The sequence below is a fragment of the Lacerta agilis genome, chromosome 1, assembly GCF_009819535.1.
Source record: "Lacerta agilis isolate rLacAgi1 chromosome 1, rLacAgi1.pri, whole genome shotgun sequence".
Lineage (NCBI taxonomy): Eukaryota > Metazoa > Chordata > Lepidosauria > Squamata > Lacertidae > Lacerta > Lacerta agilis.
The window spans coordinates 81,479,059-81,502,708 of NC_046312.1; the positions used below are offsets into that span (position 1 = coordinate 81,479,059).

General features: G+C 47.5%; 1 protein-coding gene and 1 long non-coding RNA gene across 4 annotated transcripts in view; both read right to left on the bottom strand.

Annotated features, from left to right (window-relative positions):
• Nucleotides 1-19,410: 19,410 nt before the first annotated feature.
• LOC117052330 lies at nt 19,411-20,877 on the bottom strand. The gene is made up of 2 exons (XR_004427245.1): nt 20,803-20,877; nt 19,411-19,806 (listed from the first exon to the last, which is right to left on the bottom strand). It is a non-coding gene; the product is annotated as an uncharacterized LOC117052330 (long non-coding RNA).
• A 68-nt stretch (nt 20,878-20,945) lies between these two features.
• Nucleotides 20,946-23,650, bottom strand: part of CLCF1 (cardiotrophin like cytokine factor 1) — a 50,635-nt gene continuing 47,930 nt past the window's right edge. For all 3 annotated transcript variants that reach the window (XM_033159152.1, XM_033159170.1, XM_033159162.1), the window contains exon 3: nt 20,946-21,476. In XM_033159152.1, the coding sequence (XP_033015043.1) occupies nt 20,994-21,476 (483 nt within the window). In that variant the 3' untranslated portion in view covers nt 20,946-20,993. The remainder of the gene's footprint in view (nt 21,477-23,650) is intronic.

A 23,650-nucleotide genomic window follows, 5' to 3' on the forward strand; every position in this document is an offset into this window, starting at 1 on the left:
CCGCAGGGGTCTTTCCAAGGGTTTCTTTATACACATTTTTGTATACTGTATAAGCAGAACGCTTGGAACCAAACCCACACATAAGATGAAATTGTACTGTACCTCAGATCCTAAATGTTCAATGACCAAAGCAGGAATGTAGGGATGTAATAAAGTCAATTTTCTCTGGCATGTTGTGTTGTTCATCCCAAAGTTGAGGCATCGTTCCCCAGATGATTGGAAAAACCTTCCCAGGAGGAGGAAAAGGAAGAAGATAACAATGACAAAGCACTTTGTGGTACAAGTTTTAAAAGGTGCCAAACATCAAAAGGTGGACCATTCACAGCCATGGAGTAGATGAGACTGTGAAGGTTCATTTCTTCCTGACCCCATGGATTCACATTTGTCAGTGATGCCTGGTGCCCATTGGGATTGGCAATGTGGAAAGCAAGGAGCCCAATGGTAGGTGGGCCTAGAGCCAATTTCAGGCGCAGCCAACTCATTCTAGCTTTGTTCCAATCCTCCTGCTCATTGAATTCTGCAAAGGTCACAGCCACACCTTACATTTAAAACACTCTTATATCCCTTTAACAGTCATGGCTTCCCCCCCCCCCAAAAAAAAATTTGTGGGAAATGTAGTTTCTTGAGGGCCCTGACCTCACTCAGAGCTGCGGTTTCCAGCATCCTTAACAAACTGCAATTTCCCCACACTCTCCAAGACAGTTAAAATGGTGGCAGAGGGCTTTAAACGTATGGAGAGGAAGTGACCTTCAGATAAGGGAGCTGACAGCCAGCACCCCCCCCCCCCGGCAAGTTGCAAGAAAGGAGACAGGCACGTGGGCACTGGCTGAGGTTGGTGGGCTTTTGCCCCATTTGCTCTAAGAGACCACCTTCCCCGGATGTTTGCACACGCAAGACCAGTCATGGCTGCACTGGTGGCTGAAGCAAAAGAGTGAGGGCCTATGTCTATTTCCAGCTTCCTAGCAGCGGTTTAGTCATGCTGACCACATGACCCGGAAAGCTGTGGACAAACGCCGGCTCCCTCAGCCTGAAAGCGAGATGAGCGTTGCAACCCCATAATTGCCTTTGACTGGACTTAACCGTCCAGGGGTCCTTTACCTTAGCACTTGAGTAGAAGAATTCAAAAAGTAAAGGCATGATAGGGCTTTGCAATGAAGGAAAGAAGCACAGATGCACACCATTGACCTGTGACAGAATCAGCAGCAGCCCAAGAGAGATGTTGGGACATCCTCTCCCCCATCTTCCCAGGGCCTGCTCAGGAAAGAACTGAGGGAAAGCAGAAGGGAGGCCACTCAGGCCCAAACACGTGGGCCATCATCTCCCGGTAGGCCTGAATGTACTCCTTCACTCTACATTTTATGTAATTTATTTCTTTTACGATTGCATTTTGCAGTAAAATTGGTGGGAAGAGTTTAGTAATGAAGGGGACTTCCTATCTTACTCCTATGAAACAGGATTTTAAGATTATGCAGCTCTCTTAAATAATTTAACCAAGTCCATATTCTCCGGCTCTTGTCACTCACCTGAGTGAAGGTCTCTGTGGAGAGAGCGTGTGACCTGCGACTGAGGCCTTGAATGGTTTTCAGAATCCCCACAGTTCTCAGTCCCCTACTTAGGGGGAAACTGGAATTTCTGGCAGGGGAAAAGGATTGCGAGGGTGATTCAGTGAAATTACATATTCACTCTCCATTTTCATTAAAACTAGAGTCAGATTACAGCAAGCAGTTGGCAAGACAAATTTATAATGTGGGGCCTGAAGAGGGAAGGGTCTCTGCTCCAGCAATAAAAGAAAAGGTTAACAGAGTACTTAAATTTAACAAGCATTTGCTTCCTCTATCCTTACCCCTCATAAAGCTACTATTCTGAGCACCCTTTAAAAAACTACATTTCCCAGGATTCTTTTGGTGGGGGAAGGCGATTAAAATGCATGATGTGTGCGCAGCCTTTCTCCTGAAAGCTTAATTGCCCAGATTTAAGATTATGATAGAAAATCTCTTTTATATAGTTGGTTTCTGACTTTATTGAAGTCAAGCAGAGCCGTCTTAAGGGGATCTGCCGCCCTGGCGCGGCTATCCCTCCGGCGCCCCCGCCATGCCGCCTCTCCGCCGCCTCCCTCCCGCGCTTGCTGCCCCTTGGGAGGGGGGTGGGCGAGCGGGGGGTGAGGGGCGTGGCGCTGGAGCGGCGCGGGGCTCTGCGCGCCCTTCCAGCGCTTCCGGGATGGGAGGCGAGGGCGGCCGGCTCGCGCTCCCGCGCAGCTCGCGCTCCGCGCGCAGCTGGACGGCGCGGCGCTGCTGGGCAGCTCGCGCTGCATTGGGCGGGCGGCCGGCTGCGCGCGGGAGCGCGAGCCGGCCGCCCTCGCCTCCCAGAGCCCCAGCTGGAGTGCTGGAAGGTCGCGCAAAGCCCCGCGCCGCTCCAGCGCTCCAGCTGGGGCTCTGGGAGGCGAGGGCGGGCGGCTTACAGCCCGCCCGCCGGCGCGCGAGTGCCCGCCTGCCCGTGGGGGCGGGGGCGGGTTGGGGAGGAGGAGCCCGGTATGCCGGCGGGCTCGCGGGGGCGCCCCTGGGGCGCCCAGCGCCCTGGCGCACCGCGCCACCGGCTTCTATGGATGAGACGGCTCTGAAGTCAAGGATAGAATGCTACAAACTGAGTCTGAGGCTCTTATTATGTAGTGGGCGGACATAGCAGCAGACGACACAGTGATTCTCCAAGCAGCTCTCTTTATTCTCAGGCTGGAACAGAACTGAACTGAAGGGCTGAGCCAGCCTGCTTGTATAGTACTCAGTAACATGCAACAGTAACAACTCTCTCTAGCCACCCAATCCGTGAACGGCACTCTCAATCCTTCATTTGCATGTGGGCCTGAGTGAGAACTGCAGTCACGGTGGGCAGAGTGAAACTATATACACAACAACCCTAGTGGCCTAGGGTGAGAACTTCAATACTGTACATAACAGCTCTAACTCAGGGCAACTGAACATAACTCTGTATGTTGTAGCAGTTGCTACCAGAGTGCAGAACCTGGGAGATGACAAGGGTTCAAATCCCCACTCTGTCATGAAAGTTGCTGCCTGACCCATGGTCAGTCACTGTCTCTCAGCCTGATCTACTGGTACCTAACTGGGTGGTTGTGAGGATAAAAAGGGGAGAAGGAGAGCCATGTTTGCCACCTTGTGCTCCTCATTGGAAGATGGGATTTAAATGAAATCAATCAATTGTCGGAATACGTTTCACGGATCCGCCATGGATTCATAATTAATTGGTTATTTTATGGGTTTTTCAAGGTCTACTTTTGGTATAATTGCGCGCAAAAGTGAAAGTGAAAGCATGAATGAATAGTGTGATTCACTTACAAGATTAATCCGCCTTTATTTTGTAGATCCGGTCATGTTCAAAGTTGTTAATGAGCGTTAAACTTGCTTCCCGCCCTTTTGGAGGGCAGCAACAGTGATTTTATTGGTTAAAGTACTAATGATGATGTCACGTTTGTTCCCTAATAAAAGGCAGAGGCACCCCGCTTAGGCAAGGAGAAGTAGCACGAGACCGCACGTTCTTCTTATGTTCTTTTAGTTGGGTTTTAGTTGAAGTCAAGTTTAGTTTAAGGGACTAGGAGCGGGCTGGACGGGTTGGATGGGTTTTTCTTTAGTTAGAGTTAGATCGCGGAAGATCATTCGGTTTAGCCTTAGTTAGGTTTTCTTATAGGTTAGCCTAGGGTTAGGCCCGCGGAAGATATTTCGGTTTTAGTTTATTTAGTTAGCCTCGCGGAAGATCGGGCGCGCAGGGTCTTTAAGCTTAGGGGAACTTAGCTTAGGGGACGAGCCTACGCGGGTTCTGCCGAAGCCACTAAAGATACAACCGGTGTCTGTCTTCCTTTGGGGTTAACGGGGGGAGTAAAGTAAAATTTTTAATTTTCTGTAAATTGGTCCGCCTATTCAGAGTCAGGGTATATATTTTATTTCACGAGGCAACTTTTCATTAAAGAAGGCAATTAGGAACTCACACACTATCGGAGTCGTCAATTGGCTTACTCATCATCCTTCAGACTGTGAGGCTTGGCCGGCGACCGTGCTCAAAAGCACGTGGAACGCTGGCCACTTTCCCCGCAACTGGTACCTCGTGCATAACCAATCCAAGGCCGTGCACGAGGAGCTCCAGCACCCAAACCCCGACAAGTGGTGCCCCTCTCTGAGGCAAAGCGTAGTCAAAAATCGCTTCCACGAAGACTCCGGTTGAAGGCAACATATCGGAAGTGGCTCGGAAACAGACATTGAGAGGTGAGGTATAACGGCCCGGTTTATCCAGGATTTCGCTGCAGTAGCGCGAATCCACCGCTTGCCCAAAGTACTGTAAATAGAAGTCGCGCGCGTATGTTTTGCCCCAAGGGGTCCCCGGGTAGAGCGGCAAGGAGTTTAGTGTAAGCCTACGGGCAGAGTAAGGTCTTCCCTAAAGCCTACGGGTGGGAAGGGTTCTGGCAAAAGCCTACGGGTGCCAGGGTCTGGCAAAAGCCTACGGGTGCCAGGTTTTTCGGTCAAAGCCTACGGGTAGGGCCGGTAGCCCCTAGTAGAAGCCCACGGGTGGGGGCGGAGGTTTTCTGGCTAAAGCCTACGGGTGCCAGGTTTTTCGGTTAAAGCCTACGGGTAGAACCGGTGTCCCCTAGTAGAAGCCTACGGGTGGGGGAGGAAAAGTTTTGGAAAGTGTTAAAAATGGGCTCCTCACTCTCAACTGCTCAAGTTAAATTTTGTGAAGATTTATTGTACCTTTTGAAAAGAAATGGTCACCCTGTCTCTGAATCAGAAGTAGAGCTTTTAGTTAAGACCATTGGGGAAATTTGTCCCTGGGTCCCTAAGGAAGGAACGAAAGATTTAGCTTCATGGGAAAGGATCGGGTTAGAATTTATGGCCAACCCGAAAATCGGAATTCCTGTACAATTGGTATGGAGCAAAGTAAGAAACTGCTTTCAACAAATCGCTCCAAGAAATGTTTTGCTTAATGGAACAGTGAATTTGGGAAATACTGCTTTTAATAGTGCCCCTGTGCTGCCGCTTGCGGTTGTGCCATTTTCGGCCCCCTCGCAGCAGCCAGTTCAGGCCCCGTTGTCGTACACGCACTCGCCCTTGTCCAATTTGTCATTGCCAGATTCATTGCCGCCTGTGCCGGTGCAGCAGACGCCGTCGGCCTTTCAAGCCCCGCCGCGGACTGCCCCACCGCCAGTCGCTCAGCAGTCGTCGCAGGCCTTTTACCAGCCAGCGATTTCAAGTCAGCAGCAGCCGCGGACCTCGCTCCAAGCAACGGTCCCGCTTCCTCCATCGCAAGCCGCGCTTTTGCCAGCGATCCAGCAGCAGCAGCAGCAAGCAGCCTTTTTGCCAGCAAACCCTGCTGCCCTGCAGGCCGCGCTCAAGCCAGCAACTCCAGTTTTGCAGCAAGCTGATTTCCAATCAACAGCAATCCAAGCTTCAATGCAAGCAGCACAACAGCAATTTACCAACCCTTCAGCACCTCCAATGCCAATGCAGATTCCAAGACAAGAGCAAAGCCAAACAATGATGATCCAGATGCCAGGACTTGCAGTACAGAGCCAACAACCTTATGCTCCAACTCCAAGTCAGCCATCTTGTCTTCATCCAACTTCAAGTCAGCCATCTTGTCTTCATCCAACTTCAAGTCAGCCATCTTGTCTTCATAGTCAGCCATCTTCAAGGCATCCAGATGTCAAAGACTCTTTAACGCCATCTAGTGGCTCATCATTTGGAAAGCATCAAGAAGATTTAAACTCACTGATGCCACCTACAGATCCAACAGCAATGCAACCTATCTGCAGAACCCAAGCTTTGGAAGCAGCTTTGGGACAAATAGACTTTAGTGCTGATCCAATGCACATCTTTCCAGTGATTCGTGCTAATGGAGGACAACCTGCAAGATATCAAGCCATTCCTTTTGAAACACTACGTGAACTGCGAAAAGCCATACGTGAAAATGGACTTCAAGCTCCTTATACTAGAAGTTTACTTGAAGGACTGTCCACTAGTAGACTTCTGCCATCTGATTGGAAGTTGATTCTTCGCACCTTCCTGTCGCCTACAGATGCTCTTCTGTGCCTGCAAGAGTGGAAAGAAGTAGCAGCCAGACGTGCAACGCCACTTGCCACAGAAGATATGCTCACAGGATCAGGACATTACTCCAATCTCAATCAACAGCTAGCCATACCTGATGCTGCACTTGTCACCATAGCAGACATTGTAGTCAAAGCTTGGCGCAGACTACCCAATCGCACAGATGCTAGCTCAATATCAGGATTCGCTGCAGTTAGGCAAGGTCCAAAAGAGCCTTATGGGGACTTCGTGGATCGCCTGATTGTTGCAGTGGAACGCCAGATAGAAGATCGTCATGCCAGAAACATGCTGACAAAACAACTTGCCTTTGAAAATGCCAATGATGACTGCAAGAATGCCCTAACAGCAGTTGCAGCTCGTCCAGATGCCACATTGACTGAGATGCTACGCGTCTGCCAGAATGTCGGTACCCACTCCTACAAAGCACAGCTCTTGGCAGCTGCGGTACAGATGCCACGTCAAGACAGCTCTACGCCAGTCAAGAAGTGCTATGGGTGTGGAGGCGATGGGCATTTCCGGTCGCAGTGCACAACAACGCCAAGGCCTTCTGCCAAGCCGCCAGAGAGATGTCCCATCTGTCAGAAAGGATTTCATTGGGCGAACGATTGTCGTTTGAATCCACAAAATACATCACCTACCTCATCTCCAGTTCAGGGAAACGGTTCTGCGGGCCGCGCCCCGGCCCCGGTAAAACAATAGGGTGCAAGTTCAAGAACATCATGAAGGTCAACCATCCCAGAAAGGTGAACAACGCTACTCCTTATCCAGGTCATCAGGAAAAAAGAGTGATCCAAAGAGATATCTACTCCCCAGATGTCCAGAGAAAAGATGTGACCTCATCAAGCATTCAGGTTCCAGAGGTTTCATCATCTGCCTTACCTATTCAAAGGGTTCCAGTAGAGAACACAGCATTCAGTTCACCTTCTGCTGACCGCCCTTCAGTTCCAGCTGATGTCACCCCCGCTTCACAGCAAGCAATCACAGTCAAGTCTCTGATCGCAGAATTGCCTTCAACGTTGAGAAGACATCCTACTGAGATCAATCTCGCAACTCCTGAGCTTTATTCATCTTCAAATCAAGGTCAATCTGTCATTGAAGGACATTTGCCCTTGATGAAACAGCAGTGTTCAAGTTGCAACCCAGCTGATGATCACTTTCCATGTGGCCAAAGAATGCAAGTGAGTGAGCCAGCTCCCTCTTGTGGAAGCTTAAACATCACTCCAGTTAACAATGTCCACACCTTTGTGTCACCTCCAGCTTTTAAGCTCAGCCCGCCACAACCAAACAACTATCAGGAACAACAACTTCTACTGCCTCGTGTCAAAGAAGAAGTTCCATCCTGCCAGTTTGATGCACAACTGACTGAATGCCAACAGGTTCAACAGCATCAGCAACTTTTACCAACGGAAGAACCTCAAGTTTGCCAACTCAACGCAAAGCAGCTTCAGAGTTGCCAACTTCAGCAGTGCAAAAACCCCGAAGCCAAAAAGATGTCTTCAAACACTGTCAACGAAGAACAAGAAGAATCTTCTGTCCCAGGTATACCACTCTTCTTAACAGAGGACTGTTATTTTTCAAATCCATGGTTTGCTCAGCAATTGCCAACATCCATTCGTGGTCCATTCCCAGACACCTCAATTTGCCTTATCCTGCCTAGGATGGATCGCCTCCCTGCCACAGTCACATTGACTGCAGGCCTAGTTCGAATCACAGATTCATCGCAGTTGCTGATTCCAGGATTCTCAACAGTTCCTTGTGTCCTCACAAAAGGTTTGGAAATTGCCAGACTCTATTTGCTTACTTCTACGCCTACAGCTCCTGTAGACTCTTTGCCTCCTCAGGCAGCAATGGCGCTAATCAAGATTACAGAAGAACGCCCTCATCTCGTCTTAGAAATGGGTGGACGAAAGATCAAGGGTCTTCTTGATACAGGCGCAGATGTCACAGTGATCGCCAGAAAGGATTGGCCTGACCAGTGGGCAACGACTGTCACCCAGGAAGTCTTCGGAGTCGGAGGTTTCGAACCCGCCCACCAGAGCGTGCATCCGATTACCTTCCAGTCAGACTCAGGCTCCATGGTGCAGCTCCGTCCACTTGTTATGGATGTGCCTATCACCCTTTGGGGTAGAGACTTATTGTCTAAAGCAAGAACTGTTATCCACACTCATTTTTGATGTGGGCCTCTGCATCAGCGCCAGTTCATGCACTTCCACTCACATGGAAGGAAGGACCCCCTGTATGGGTCGACCAATGGCCGCTGACATCCGAGAAGCTCGTCGCAGCAGAGGCCCTAATTAAAGAGCTCATTCTCTCTACAAGCCCCTGGCAAGCACTGTTACAAAAGTGCATTGTTCTTCTCTGCATTGCTCACATTTATTCACTTTTCCTTTACTCAATGATCCAATCGCCAGCCATGGAACATTCCTTGTTATGTTCAGTGCTGACTTTGGCAGTGGTTGATTGAAAAACTATAACTCCCGGCGGAACTCTTGGTTCTTTGGCTAGATTCCTGTTTCTTTATTATCCTCTATATTAACAGCATGCTGAGAATATCCAATTCGTTGTCTGAACACACCAGTTTCTCAAAGCAAGGGACTTGTTTCTGTTCCTTAAGAGGAAGTTTCTAAAATTTGGCCCAGCCATGGAGAACTACGGTTCCCGGCAATTTTTGCCCAACGCCTTGTCAAATGCAGCAATTCTTCAAAAGTGCTCAACTAACAGCACCAGTTGAGTTCTGGGCAGTTTGCCTTACCCTCCTACTGCCTAGGCCTTTTGTTTGCCTCTGGGCAGCCCCTTGGTTCCTGGCTGCCTAGATTTGTTCCAGTTACTCTCATACCTGCATTCACTAGCAGATCACCTTGATTTGCTTGCTTAACCTCCTTTCTTCTACAGGTATCGTTGTTTCTTCAGAGCTCGATGTTTCAGTACTTTCCTGAGCTCCATGAACTTTTCCTGAGTTCCAGGACTATTTCTTCTACATGGTCATGTGTAGTCGGAGAAGAAGACGACCGGCAACTCATTCATCATCTTCATCCTCCTCTCCAACACCATTTTGCAGTTCTAAACCTGTCTTGTACTTGTAAAAATTGCATATTTACCTTTGTATGCTTCTTGAAATATCCGCCTCGCATGTTACATGTGTTTTCCTTATAGCTTGATAATTAATGATATGGATGTTTATATATGCAAAGCTTTTCTGCAATGGTTTCCATTTAGAGCGTCACAATTTTGATGATATGGAAATGTTTATGTAAGGTCAAAGCATCATCTTTGTGCAGTTCTAGTCATAGACATATTCATGCATATATGTTTTATTTCAATAATCTTAAATCTCCACGTTGTGCTTGCAAAAGTTGTAGTTTAAAATGTGGTAATACTTATATGCCTTATTTGAAATATTTCTTTTGGTCAAAGAATTGGTCATTCTCGGATTTGTTCAAGATATATATGTCAAGTCTGGTGGCGTCCTACCCTCTTGGTACCCCTATTTTCTTTGAAAAATCCCCCTTTATATGCTACCTTTGGCAGTAAACCAGGTTCCCAGCTTCTCCTTTCACTTTGCCTCCGCTTTCGCTGGAGATTGCTTAAATCCCCTCTTATCGCTGGGAGACCTTGTACTTAGGTAGCTTAAATCCCCTCTTGTGGCGAAAAACCACTTGTACATAGGTGGCTTAAATCCCCTCTCTGGAATCGGACCCTAGTTCCCCGTTACCTGTGGTCGCTGTGGTAAGTCCAGAATCTGCCTTCCTGAAAGTTCCTTCGATTCTGTAGCCTCAGAGCCACAACCCTTTTCTGTTACCTTATCCATTTTACTTAAGTTTTCCGAAATAAAAAATTAAAAAAAAATGGGGGAGGGGTCTGGGTAGGCTATATAGCCCCAGCTCTAGTTATACTTTAATTTTGGGTCCCGGATCGGGACCTCTCTTATGTTTGGGCAGTCGTTATCCGTTATTCTTAATTTTGGACCTGCATCAGGTCCTCTCTTGTGTTTGGGGAGTAATTTGTTGTTTTACGCTGCACGCGAAAGTACACATGCTTATGAGGTGATTTGTTGTGTTACACTATATATTGAAGTATTTATATACGCCTAAAAGGTTTACAGTGTATCGGATCGATCACTTTTTATGTTCGGCTAGTGGTTTGTTATTTTCATGACTTTATTGTTACATTATTGTACAAGTATTTCCTCTGATGAGGGGAATGAATATTGATGGTGTTGCTAGTGTTCATATCACAGTTTTGATGTGGACACTGTTGGCACTGTTGATGCTCTGCCCTTTCATGTCGAGTTCTATATCTAAACAAATGGTAATGTTTGTGTCAGATAAATGCTTATGATATTTCTAACCTTCTTTTTTATATAACTAAATCAAAATTAATTTAATTTAAAACAAAAAAAGAAAGATGATATGTCGGAATACGTTTCACGGATCCGCCATGGATTCATAATTAATTGGTTATTTTATGGGTTTTTCAAGGTCTACTTTTGGTATAATTGCGCGCAAAAGTGAAAGTGAAAGCATGAATGAATAGTGTGATTCACTTACAAGATTAATCCGCCTTTATTTTGTAGATCCGGTCATGTTCAAAGTTGTTAATGAGCGTTAAACTTGCTTCCCGCCCTTTTGGAGGGCAGCAACAGTGATTTTATTGGTTAAAGTACTAATGATGATGTCACGTTTGTTCCCTAATAAAAGGCAGAGGCACCCCGCTTAGGCAAGGAGAAGTAGCACGAGACCGCACGTTCTTCTTATGTTCTTTTAGTTGGGTTTTAGTTGAAGTCAAGTTTAGTTTAAGGGACTAGGAGCGGGCTGGACGGGTTGGATGGGTTTTTCTTTAGTTAGAGTTAGATCGCGGAAGATCATTCGGTTTAGCCTTAGTTAGGTTTTCTTATAGGTTAGCCTAGGGTTAGGCCCGCGGAAGATATTTCGGTTTTAGTTTATTTAGTTAGCCTCGCGGAAGATCGGGCGCGCAGGGTCTTTAAGCTTAGGGGAACTTAGCTTAGGGGACGAGCCTACGCGGGTTCTGCCGAAGCCACTAAAGATACAACCGGTGTCTGTCTTCCTTTGGGGTTAACGGGGGGAGTAAAGTAAAATTTTTAATTTTCTGTAAATTGGTCCGCCTATTCAGAGTCAGGGTATATATTTTATTTCACGAGGCAACTTTTCATTAAAGAAGGCAATTAGGAACTCACACACTATCGGAGTCGTCAATTGGCTTACTCATCATCCTTCAGACTGTGAGGCTTGGCCGGCGACCGTGCTCAAAAGCACGTGGAACGCTGGCCACTTTCCCCGCAACTGGTACCTCGTGCATAACCAATCCAAGGCCGTGCACGAGGAGCTCCAGCACCCAAACCCCGACAATCAATCAAATACAAGACTCTTGTGTATAATAATGTTCCCCACATGGAAAAACAGTCACCTGGCTGCTTCCTCACTATCTCTGCTTTTGTCCACGCTGCATATTGGTTATACCAGGAAGGAAAATCCAGATTGATCTGCTCTTGTCTCAGCAGAATGATCAGCAAATGAAGGTATATTGTTCCATTTTTTAAAACAACCACATGAAGTTAAGCTTTTTCACCTGCCAGGGGTGCCATCTAAAGGGGAGCTGAGGGGCCTCCCCCCAAAAAAAAATTCAAGGAGGGGGCCAGGCTCTCTCAGTATGTATTGGGAAAGCAGGAAAAAATAAAAATTCAAACCCTTCCTTATTTTCAGGAAGGTGTGTCAAAACTTCACCAACAAAAAAACAAAACAACTTGAGGTGTTTTACCATACATATCCTAGAGATCTATGAGCAGACATTCATTGCCGCCCAGAGTGGCTTCGGAAACCCAGCCAGATGGGTGGGGTATAAATTATTATTAATTATTATTATTATTGAATTTTATAGGTTTATTAGGAAAATTATGGGGAAAGGTTTTCCTTATGTTCTGCAACAGCAGGTTCAGTGTTGCCTTCTGTTTCAAAATATGATTGAGAAAAAATATTTCTGGAAAGAAGAAAAGAATGATAGAAAGCCTGTTTGTTTGTTTGTTTGTTTTTTCAAACAAAGCAATAAAAGTGTTTTGTGGAACTAGAGCACATAGTGTTAGTTCGTAATCTCCATTCCACAGTGTAGGATAAAGAGGGGCCTGTGATAACCATAAGTCAACTGTTTTCAATGCCATGTTTATTAATAAAATAAATGATGGTGCTTAGATACCCACAGTTGCAAGTGGTGGTGGTATCCTTGATTTGCCTCCCGTCGTATGATAAATGGTTGGGCCATCCATTATTTGCCAAGTTAGACTGTGGCAGTCATAACAGGACAACATGCATATGGGACTCTTATGCTAGATCACCCCAGGATTATAAAGAATTTAACGTTTCAAAAAATAAACTATTAATTCAGCAGCGCAAAAAACATAGTTTTATCCAACGTGCCATGGATTTAAGGGACCAGTTTTTGCACAAAATAAGTGGGGAAATAACTGTTGTGGACTTCTAGCGATTGATGTGATGTGTGATGTGGTGAAAACATTTTCACAGACTCCAAGGATTAATGAACTGCGCTTCTGGCCACTAGGTGTCGCTTTTGCCCCCATAAAATGCCACAGCCAGGCTCTATTTAAGCGGTCCATGAAAAAGATTAAAAACTAGAAGCTTGCTGTTTGATTTGTCTTCATCAACCAAAATGAGGAGGGAAACTGTAAGGTTCAGATTACAGCTATACCTTAGGGTTTTCATAATAAATCTGGGGCAAATCTCCTACTTAATGGAGAGATGAGCTCTAAAATCCCCAATGTTAAAAAGTAAATATCTGATTCTCAAGGCTGCTAACATGGGTAAGGACACTGGTTATTTTGCTTGTCATATCCACTTTGAAATAAATATCAATGTCTAGGTCCTATACTCAAGGCAGATGCTGTTGGTTTTCAGCTCCTATCAACCCCAGTCAGCATGGTCAACGGTCAAGGATAATGGGACTTAGAGTCCAGGAATATCTGAAGGGTGACAGGTTATCCATTCCTGTTCTAATTTTTTTTAAGGGGCATTAGTAGTCAGCTTTCCCATAATGCAACTAGTAGTACCCATCTTTATATCACCATCACAATAATCACCTTAATATCCAGTTCATTCTAATACATCAATGAAGCGAATGTATAATCTGAACATTAATTTTCCAGCTCTGACATGGGCAGGTACAGTTAGCTATAAAACTAAGATCTTGCCAAAATCTCATGAGAGCTCACAGCATGTATGACAGTGTTTTTCAACCTTTTTTGGGCAAAGGCACACTTGTTTCATGAAAAAAATCACGAGGCACACCACCATTAGAAAATGTTAAAAAATTTAACTCTGTGCCTATATTGACTATATATAAAGTAATTCTCTTGAATAGGAATCAAATAAACAAATTTTTCCCACGGCACACCAGGCAACATCTCGTGGCACACTAGTGTGCCGCGGAACAGTGGTTGAAAAACACTGATGTATGAGATCTTGCTAGAATGACTAGGCTTTGCAGGATGAAAGAGGAACTAAGTACTGTTTGGAGATTCCCTACTTCTGCCTCAATAGGATGGTACACTTCAGCCCCATTCATGGTGCATATCTACCCCCACTCCCTGAGGTCACATCTAGATAGATGACACAATAGGAAATGTACGATTGGATATCCCATGGGTTTTTCAAAAGGCCATTGCTGCTGCACGGTTGCCAGGTTCTTCAGCAATGGAGGAAAGTGGGCTCCCCCACCCTAACACACACAGAGTGGGGCTTGAACCCATGACCCTGAGATTAAGAATCTAATGCTCTACCAACTGAGCTATCCATCCAATGCCATTTTTGCAGTTGAAGTCCTCCTAAAGCTGCTACTTGCCCTGCCACTTTGTCTAGTTGCTCCTTTACTCCAAGGGGCAAAATGACACTGGGTTGACTCCAAAGAGTCTTCGATCAAACTTAGATTCCTGAATAATGCCTTCCCCAGAGCCTAATAAGTTTCCCACAAAGCACTGAAAATGGAGGATATGGCGGCTGCCACTAGAGCCATATAAAAATGCCTGTGGTTAGTACAGCTGCCGTGGAGACTGCCATTGACCAGGCCCTCGGTTAGTGTTGCAGCCTGCCTGGCTAGTGGACAAGTCCAGGGCAGACAACTGAGGGCAAGGGGTGGCTGTGGTTAGCTCAAGGTTGTTTCCTGGCCTCCTTCGTGGAGGCTTTGTCCCCTGCTGGGAATCAAGACTGAGTCAGTTTCTTTCCAGGACAAGAAACTCCAGGAGACAAAGGCAAAGCAGGAGATGCTGACCCCAGATGCTGCCCCAGACTCACCCCTGGGAGTTAGAAATCCACTAGGGCATGAATCATCAGGGCTCTCCCCCTACCACACAAGGAGCAAGCGGGGTCTGGGAGAAAGGAGACCTGAACAAGTAGGACGGGGATCAATGCAGCCTCTCTAGCCCTCTTTCCCCCTTCATCCTCAGCCTTTCTCCAGCCTTCCTTTTATCCTCACGCTATGCAATGACTAATGTATTTTACTAGGCTCAGCTCCAGCTATGGGCTTCATTTTATGGAGCTACGGTGGAGGCCTGACCTGCTTTTATGAACCAAAATCCACATCCTTAGCTCTTGACTCAGAAAAAGAAGAATGTACCGTAATCCATTGGTTTCAGGGAAGAATGGCAAAGACCATTCTCAACACCCATTGATGTCCCTCAGGCTCTCTTGGCCCATTTGCTATGGCCCAGGGCTTAAATCCTCTTAGCAGATGCAAATTTTGCCCAGCAGGGATGGATCATTTTCATTTGTACATATTCATTAGGTGTAGCATCTCCTTTAAATGCTCTCTATAAGAGGTTGCCCCACGCACCCCAAAAACATTTTGACATCTGAGGCAAACCACAAAATGGCACCCCCATCCCCACTGGGGAAGAAGGGGTGAGTCAAGATCTAAATCAGGAACAAGGGGGGAATAAAGATCTACATTGGGGTCTGCTGCTCTTATGGATCCTGCCACTCAAGGGGGTTGCCTCATCTTGCCTTATCCAGCCCAGTTTGTCCTTCATTTTAGAGCACATATTCCAGCTGTAACAATGCATCTTGTAGAGCACCAACTGTCTTGCTTTGATATTGGATCTAACAAACTTGCTCGCTGACAGTGGTAGCATTCAGGAACCAGATTTGAATATCACAGGTTGGTTCCCATCAAAGCAAGGTTCGGCTGTTTTATTAGTGTATCCCAGTACCTTGACTCAACACCAAGCACTATTTGTCAAGAAACTACAGGATCAGTATGGGTTGTGGCTAACATGGTGTGAAAGCGGCTACAAAAATTAGCAAGGGGGAGGGCACGGTGTGAGGAGTAAGCAGTAATGTAAACAGATCCTCAATGTTCCCTTAAGTTTCTCCCTCTGCTATCACTGCACCTTTCTGGCAATAACAGTCCCGATCAAAGCAGCTAGAAACGAAGAAGACCATGAGGCCTCCCACCTTAAAAGGGTGCCTGAGTGGCTAGTAGGAAGGAGCATCTGAAGAAGTTGGGGTGGTTAACTTTTAGGGATGGGATTCTTGGTGGGAGCAGAGCCCTGTAGGTACAGAATGAGAAACTAGAGTAGGTGTTTGGGGAGGTGGGGGAGAGAGGAAGAGAGGGATTGTAGATCTGGATAACTTTCTGTCTGCTCCAACCGAAGGTGTAGAGCTAAACAAGAAAACCATCCAAGGGGAAGTGAATTCTTAACTCAAGAAGAAGGCAGTTGCTACAAAAAAAAAGTTCCTGCACCATGAAGCAGGTGATAAGGAAGACTTGTGCATAACCACCCCAGGGAAGAAATCTGGAAGGAAGACTGGAGCAGGGTTGTTGTCATGCAGCAGCCTTAAAGAGGAAGACACAATGAAAATCATCTGGAGAGTTGCACAAGAGGAGCAGAGGCACTATAGCCTAGCTCCTTTGACTGTCACAAGCAATGCATGTGATGGATTGAGAGGGGGGGGGGGTAGACAGGGGACGAGCCAGAAGGTTGGGCTCTGTTCTTTCCTTGTTGAATGCTGTAGTGATCTCACCACAGCTGGAAAGGGGCCAAGCAGCCAACCTGGATGCTGAGACCCTCAAGTTATCTATCTCCGGGGGCTATGGCTGGCTTCTCACAGTCTGAACTGTGCGGCACATTTTAAGAGGTGAGGTGTGGGAGGCCCTGCTAGTGACAGCATTGGGGGGGGGGGAGAGAGCAAGGATCTTTCTGCTGTATTCCTGGCTCAGAGATGGGGAGTAAGATCTATGGCGGCTGAGTCAGAGAGCAAGAAGGATGGAGCTGGAATCTGTGCAGTCCACCCTGGTTGTTGGTTCTTCTGGGTTTTTTTTTTTTTTGTCAGCTGCTGAGAGTGTCTCTTTCTCTGTTTATGGACTCCAGCAGCTTTTTATTGCCTTCATAGTGTGGCTCAGGAATAAGCTGCCTTCCGACTGGTTGACATTCTCCCTGTTCTCTTGGTTCTTCGGGGAAGAACAGCTTACCAAAAAGCAGCTGCTCGGTGCTAGAAGTGCCCTCTGCAAAGTTACCTTAGACCCACCCCCCAGTTTCAGAGAAAGGAAATGGGCACATACAGTATATATATGTATGCCATATATATGTGACATAACCTTGAGACCCACTGCTACTCTTTCTCTTGAAATGGGCTGAAAGCATAGGTTGCTTTCACCTTTGGTCCCTGTGTAGTTAGGTCGCCAGGTTGCATTCAAGAGAAGTTATGGTGAAACAGGCAAAGGGAGCCATAATCTCCTGCCTGTTCCTCTTTGCCGTCATCCCAGTTCCTTCTGCATTGCATATTCCTCTCCATCACACTCTGACAGCATCTGACCAGGAAGCCATGGCAGGCTGTGGTTGGTTTTTGCTCTTCCTGTCCCTTGTGGAGGCCCCAGGTTCAGAATTAATGGTGTGCTGCTAAGAGCCTTGGATTATCTTTGGTGTCTTTCCCTTTTCCCTTTTTGAACATTCATTCTGATTTGTTTTCGGGGAGGTTTGGTGATAGCTGCATACACACCACACATTTAGAGCATATAGCTTTTCCCCAAGAATCCTGGGAACTGTCATTTACTCAGCACAGAGCTATAATTCCCAGCACCCTTAGCAATCTACAATTCCCAGGATTTTGGGGCAGGGGTGTCATGTCCCTTCTTCGTGTGCCTCTCCACGAGAGGTCCAGAGAGTGGCAACACCTTTTCTGCACTGGTTCTGTTTGTGGAATGCTCTCCCCAGGGAGTTTCAGCTGGCTCCTTAATTATTATATTATATTATATTATATTATATTATATTAATCTGTTTACCACCCTTCATCACAAGATCTCAGGGCAATTCAAAGAATAAAATACAAGATAAAAAACCAGTAAATAATTTAAACAAAAATAACACATTTAAAAGGCTGTGGAATATTAAATAACCAAAGGCCTGGTTGAAGAGGAATGTTTTCACCTGGCGCCTAAAATATATATAATGAAGGCACCAAGCGAACCTCTCTGGGGAAAGCATTCCATAAATGGGGAGCCACTACAGAAAAGGCCCGTTCTCATGTTGCCACCCTCATGTGGAGGAGGCACACAAAGAAGGGCCTCAGATGATGAATGCAGAGTCTGAGACAGTTTATACACTTTTAGGGGTGAGGTGAAAATGTTCCTCTTCAACCAGGCCTTTGGCTAATTGACATCCGATGCCCTTATAAATGTGTTGTGGGAGGGGGAGATTATTTTTTGTTCCTATTTTCATGATGCATGTTGTGTTTTTTTTATATTGTAATTTTATGTTGTGAACCGTCCTAAGATGTACAGCTGAAGGGCAGTATACAAATTTAATTAATTAATTAACAATGTGCTTTAAATGTATAGCGTGTACACGGGCAAAGTTATGTCAAAGCAACTGTTCTCCAATACTTTCCAGTGCATTTTCCTGTAGTTTTCCTTATCACAAAAAGTCTGATCGTTTGAGGAAGCCAGCTTGTTGCCGAGACTTCTTAATAAACCGTAATTTCACCACCTGAATTTGCTGGCACGTCATTGAATCCCACCCCCAACACAGAGGTGGACATTAGGGCTCGCTCTTGCCTTGTTTGCTCAGCTGGAAATGGCCAAGATTGATTCTACAAGGGTAGACAGCCAGCAACTCTTATGCAGAGAGACAGGATATTCTGGTTGTATTGCAATGGATGGAAAGCTACTACCATAGTTCAAATTAGGAGGTGAAATTTCCCCCATCGCTATGGTTCTGGAGTCAGCAACGTGATGCCCACGGGACCCCAGAGGGCTGTTGTGGCACCTGCTAGGCCACCTGCTCTGCTCCCCACCCACCCCCAAGATAAACACACATCCAAAATAGAATTAAAATGGTGCCCCTGTGTTGCTGCTCCAGCTGCTTGTGGTTCTTTGCTAGGTTTTTGTTGCACCTGCCCAATTCTGTTCTGCTTAGAGGGCAGGTGGCCTTTGGATTGGTTGGAGGAAGAAAGATAAGGGCCTATGACGGTGACGGTGGTAGCTGAAGTGTGTGCCTTTGTGTCCATGACCCGAGTAAGGAAAGGTAGCAAGGGGAGGGGAGACAGAAAAGAGGTGGGGGTGAAAAAAGAAGCCATGGGAAGGCAATAAAGGGGTAAGCCGGAGCTATGGATGAAGGGTGGGTGGAGGCTCAGGGGAGTAAAAAGAGAGAAGATGGGGCCTGGGATGTAGGCAAAAGGAGGATGAATTTGGTGAATGCTTATAAATGGGTGGATGGTGTGTGGAATGTGTGTACAGGGGGAAGGGATCCACAAAAAATGGCAGCCATTTTGGGGTGTGGAGCCCACAGGTTTGTTTTTAATCACAATGTGCCCACAAATCCAGGCAACAGCTTCCACTATCTTTGTGCCCATGTTCTCCTTTGCATTTATTTTAGGACATAAAATGGGAGGGGAAGGAGACGGATAGGTTCTGGGGCCAATGCAATAATCCTGTAAATTGAGCTTCTCCCATCTGCATCATCATTTTTGGGGGCCAGGATTTGTTTGGCTTAAAGGAGATGGCACACTGTGTGTTTCATGACCGCAGCCTTCTTGTTGCAGGGGTGGGGAACCTGTGGCTCTATCGATGTTGTTGGACTCCAGCTCCCATTAGCCCCCAGCTCACAAGTCCAATGAATGATGGGAATTGTTGTCCTACAACTGGGGGCACTGGGGGCAAAACTCACACCTTATTGGCAGGCCAGTTGAAGGAAGGTATTTGAATGCACACACAAAAGTTTGTTTAATGCGTATAAAAGAAGATTTGCCCAGAGCATGCTCTGCACAGAAACAAATAAGGCCAGCATAGCTCCTGGAGAAAGCCTTTTATTTGTTAATACAAGAATAGAAATTCTGCAATAAATACAATCTAATAAATAACATCTGAAAATAAATAAATATTAATACAGACAAACTGAGAATAACACAACCTGACAGTGGGGGGGGGGGTCAGAAGGAGAGGGGAGGGGAGAGAGAGAGAGAGAGACCTATGGACTGGGCCACCTATGGGAAACTCCTCCCCTTGTCCTTTGCTGGTGACAGTAAACTGCACAGCCTCACTAGGCCCGCCTGCCACAGCGGGGAGGGAGAGGTACAGGCAGGCAGAGACCATTGCTGGGGCTGGCTAGGAAGATGGCCCTGTCGTGGGCAACTCTGCTGCAGCTTTTGGCTTTGATGAATGATAGGGGAGCCTCTTGAGTTGACCACTGCAAAAGAGAGAGAAAAAGGCTGAAAGCTCGCCAGTGCCTGCATTAAACCGTATCCCTTATGTTTCATGCCTCGTTTCAATGCCTATTCAGAGTCCCATTTCGCCCTTGTGGGGTGAGATTGCCTCTAGAGCAGAGGTAGGGAACTGCCAGCCTGCAATCTTCCCAGCCCACCTGCTGCCTAGCTGGTCAGGAATCAAGGGAGCAGGCCTGGGACATGGCTCTCTTCCTGGCTGCTCATCTGTTCCTCAGTCAGCTAAGCAGCAAGGAGGAGACTGCAGGGAGGGGAGGTTGTGCGTGTTTGCAGTGCAATGTGCATGCATGTGTCTGAGAAAGAGTGTGGGGCAGCCCCCTTTGCAGCCCGCTGCTCATCTGCCACCCAATCTCCTGAGCAGCTGGTGGATAGAGATGAGACTGCAGAGAGGGAAGTTCTCTGTATGCATGTCTGTGCACATGTGTGTGAGTGGGGGGGGGGGTGAAAGACGGCATAAGGTATCTCCACCTGCTGCAAGCTCTGGCTCTGTCTGCTTTGATTTTGGCACCTGGAAGAATTAACCAGGTGGGGATGTGACCCCCAGCTTCAGGAAGGTTCCCCACCCCTGCTGCAGAGTTCATGGCCCGAAAGGAAGGCCAGAGCTGGGCATCATCTTGAGCCAGCGGGTTTGATCAGAGGCAGGTTTGTGGGAAGTAAACCCCCTTCGTAAGCACCTAATTGGCACAATCCTCTATGAGAGAGAGAGAGCAGGAACCCAGGCTCTGGGGGAGCTCCATTTAAGGAGAGCAGAGTGCCAGAGGTGGAGGCTGCCAGATGTTCGCTGCCCTGCAGCCAGGGCTTTATTGCTCATCACTGGGGTGGGAGGGAGCAGGGCTTTTCCTCTGATCTTGGAAAAATAATGGCCCCCTCTGGGAAGAACAAGAGAAAGGCAGGCGACTAAGAAGGCGGAGGAAGGAAGAAAAGAAAGAAAGGAAGAAACAGATAGGTGTGGGTTTGCTCACCTAGAGGCACGGCTTCATAATAGAGAGCAGTGCAGCACCATGAAGGTGTGGCAGCAGGAGTCAGGATTGAGGTGGAGAGGGGCAGACGGGCTGTGGATTGGGGGGGGGGCTCTGGAAAGCCCTTGGCCTTGAGGAGTGGGTATGATGTCAGTGGATGAGGCGAAGGCAGAGAGGCTGGTGAAGGTCAGGGCTCAGAGGCCCCTGCTCTCGAGGTGCAGCATAACAGCAGAAGGGGGCACCCTCTTGCGCAGCCTGTTGAAGTCCTTGGCCGAGCGCCACAGCCAGGTCTGCAGCTCCTTGAGCAGCCAAAAGTCGTCCATCTTGCGCAGGAACTGGCTGCGGAGTGGAGGCGTACCATCCGTCGGCGTCGGTGGAAGCTGGTAGCCCAGGGAAGCCATGATGCCAGCAATGGAGCCCAGCAGCCCTTGCAGGCTGGCACGGAAGTGCGCGAGGCTGTGACGCAGGGTGGGCATGGCGACTGGGGATTTCCCATCCATGGTGCTCAGGTAGCACAGCAGGTGGCTGTAGGCCTGGTAGTTGGCTGCCAGCCGGGCATTGTCATTCAGGCTGTGCCATTCCTGAAAGTCCACGGTGGCACTGGGCACAGCCTCTGCCCCGATTAGCCGGGGAGGATCAAAGTCCGGCTCATTGAAAGGTGGCCCCAGGTAGCTGAGCTGAGGGTGGAAAGACAAGCAGGTGGTTAGACATGCTTATTATATGGGAGTAGCGCAGTTGCACATACCATTCCACTCATCCTTTCCACAAGCTCTTCCTCCTGCTCCCACTCAGTGAGGCGGTGAGGTATGGCAGTATGGGAGCGAGCAATTTTAATTCCTTAGCGATATGCACAACACACAAGGCATGAGTGCACACTGACATCCTTTATTCGTCTGAACAGCTGCACTGTGTATGTGTGCCCTGTGCATGCAAATATTATGGGATCCACTGACATGCTGATTATCTCCTTTTTACCCGGTGACATATTGCGACTGCAGCACGTCAGATAGGCACTTAGTGAGAGATCCCTGCTTTGCCCTGAATATTCTGGTAGACACACACACACACACACACACACACATTTATTCACACCCGCTTGCCCTGCTAAGCTGCGTTCCTGGGATTCCCCACCCCACCCCCCTCTGCCAGCATTGGTGCCCTGAGGGGCAGCAGGATTGCCCAGGCAGCGGGGTGAGCGGGTGGGGTGAAGCACAGAGCGGAAGGGAGGTGTGTCAAAGCCTGCGGCTGTGTGAACAATCTGACAAGCTCAGGAGACAAATTAATTTCCTCTGTGTCGCCTGGGGGCAAGTAGGGACGGGTTCTCCCCAAACAACACGCCAGCAGAAACCAATTCACAGGGCAGGCTGGGACGTGGCCAACGCCATGAGACCAGCAGGGGGGGTGGGGGGAGGGAAGCTGAAGCGTGACTTCTCTAATACTTAAAGGGCCTGGACTTTAAGATCAAAGAAAGGAAGTGGATTTTTTTCCTTTTCTTTTAGACAGCCATTGTGGTGTAGTGATTAGAGCGTAGGGGGAGACCAAGGTTCAAATCCTGACTCAGCCAGGAAGCTCCTAGGGTGACCTTGGGCCAGTCACTCACTCTCAGCTGAACCTACCACACAGGGTTGTTAGGAGGATGAAACAGGGAAGTGGTGAACTATGCATGCCGCCTTGTGCTCCTGTGAGGAAAGGCAGGATTTAATTGCAATAAGTAAATAATAATAAGCAAAGAAGGTGGCGTGAAGCAGCCAGATGGGCAGCTAATTGGGAGACCGCGTTACTGGGGAATCTAAAGACAGTTTGTGTGAGCCTTCAGCACACAGGCTTGCCTTTCCCATTTTGCCTTTCGTTGCGGGGCTTAATAACCCTCAGGCAAGCCAAGGACCCTGCTGCCAACATGTGCGACCACCTGTAGCCATGCTGTTGTCCTTAAGTGCTCAAAAGGAATGAATTCTACCCTCACACCCACCCCATCCCACCAGTGAATCTCAAAAAGATTTCAAAATGGTATTTTGGGTCCTTTTAATTTGGGTGGGGTTTTTTGTTTGTTTGTTCGGGTATTTTTTGCTTCTGCGCCTTCATTCATTTGTTTACTACGTTCTTATCCTGCTTTTCAGACAATGTTGGTCTCTGAAAGCAGCTCACATCAATAAGGGGGGGGGGGAGAGAAGCCAATAGTAAAAACACAAATTTTAAAAGACAAGACTTCAAAGCGCCGGCTGCAGTCAAGCTTTTCTTACAAAAAAGTTGTTTCTATGGACAAAGGAGGGAAGGGTCTCTTGAAGGAGAGTGCATTGGTAAAGGTAAAGGTAAAGGGAACCCTGACCATTAGGTCCAGTTGTGTCCGACTCTGGGGTTGCGGCGCTCATCTCACATTACTGGCCGAGGGAGCCAGCGTACAGCTTCCGGGTCATGTGGCCAGCATGACAAAGCTGCTTCTGGTGAACCAGAGCAGCGCACGAAAACGCTGTTTACCTTCCCGGCAGAGCAGTACCTATTTATCTACTTGCACTTTTGATGTGCTTTTGAACTGCTAGGTGGGCAGGAGCTGGCAGCAGTGCTCAATAGGATTCTGCCTGAATGCTCTCTTCTGGACACTAGAGCATAGCTGTCAACTTTCCCTTTTTTGTGGGAAATTCCCTTATTCCAGCGCCATTTCCCACTGCAATAAAGGGGAAGGTTGACAGCTATGGCCATTTCCCAATGCAAGAAAAAGGAAGGTTGACAGCTACGCACTAGAGTTTTGCTCTGTATTAAATTTTAAGATGGGTAGGTACCAAAATTCTTTTTCAAGATTATTAAAAAAATTATGCCAGGAAATACTAAGGTTGGGGTCCTGTAGAAATTATGG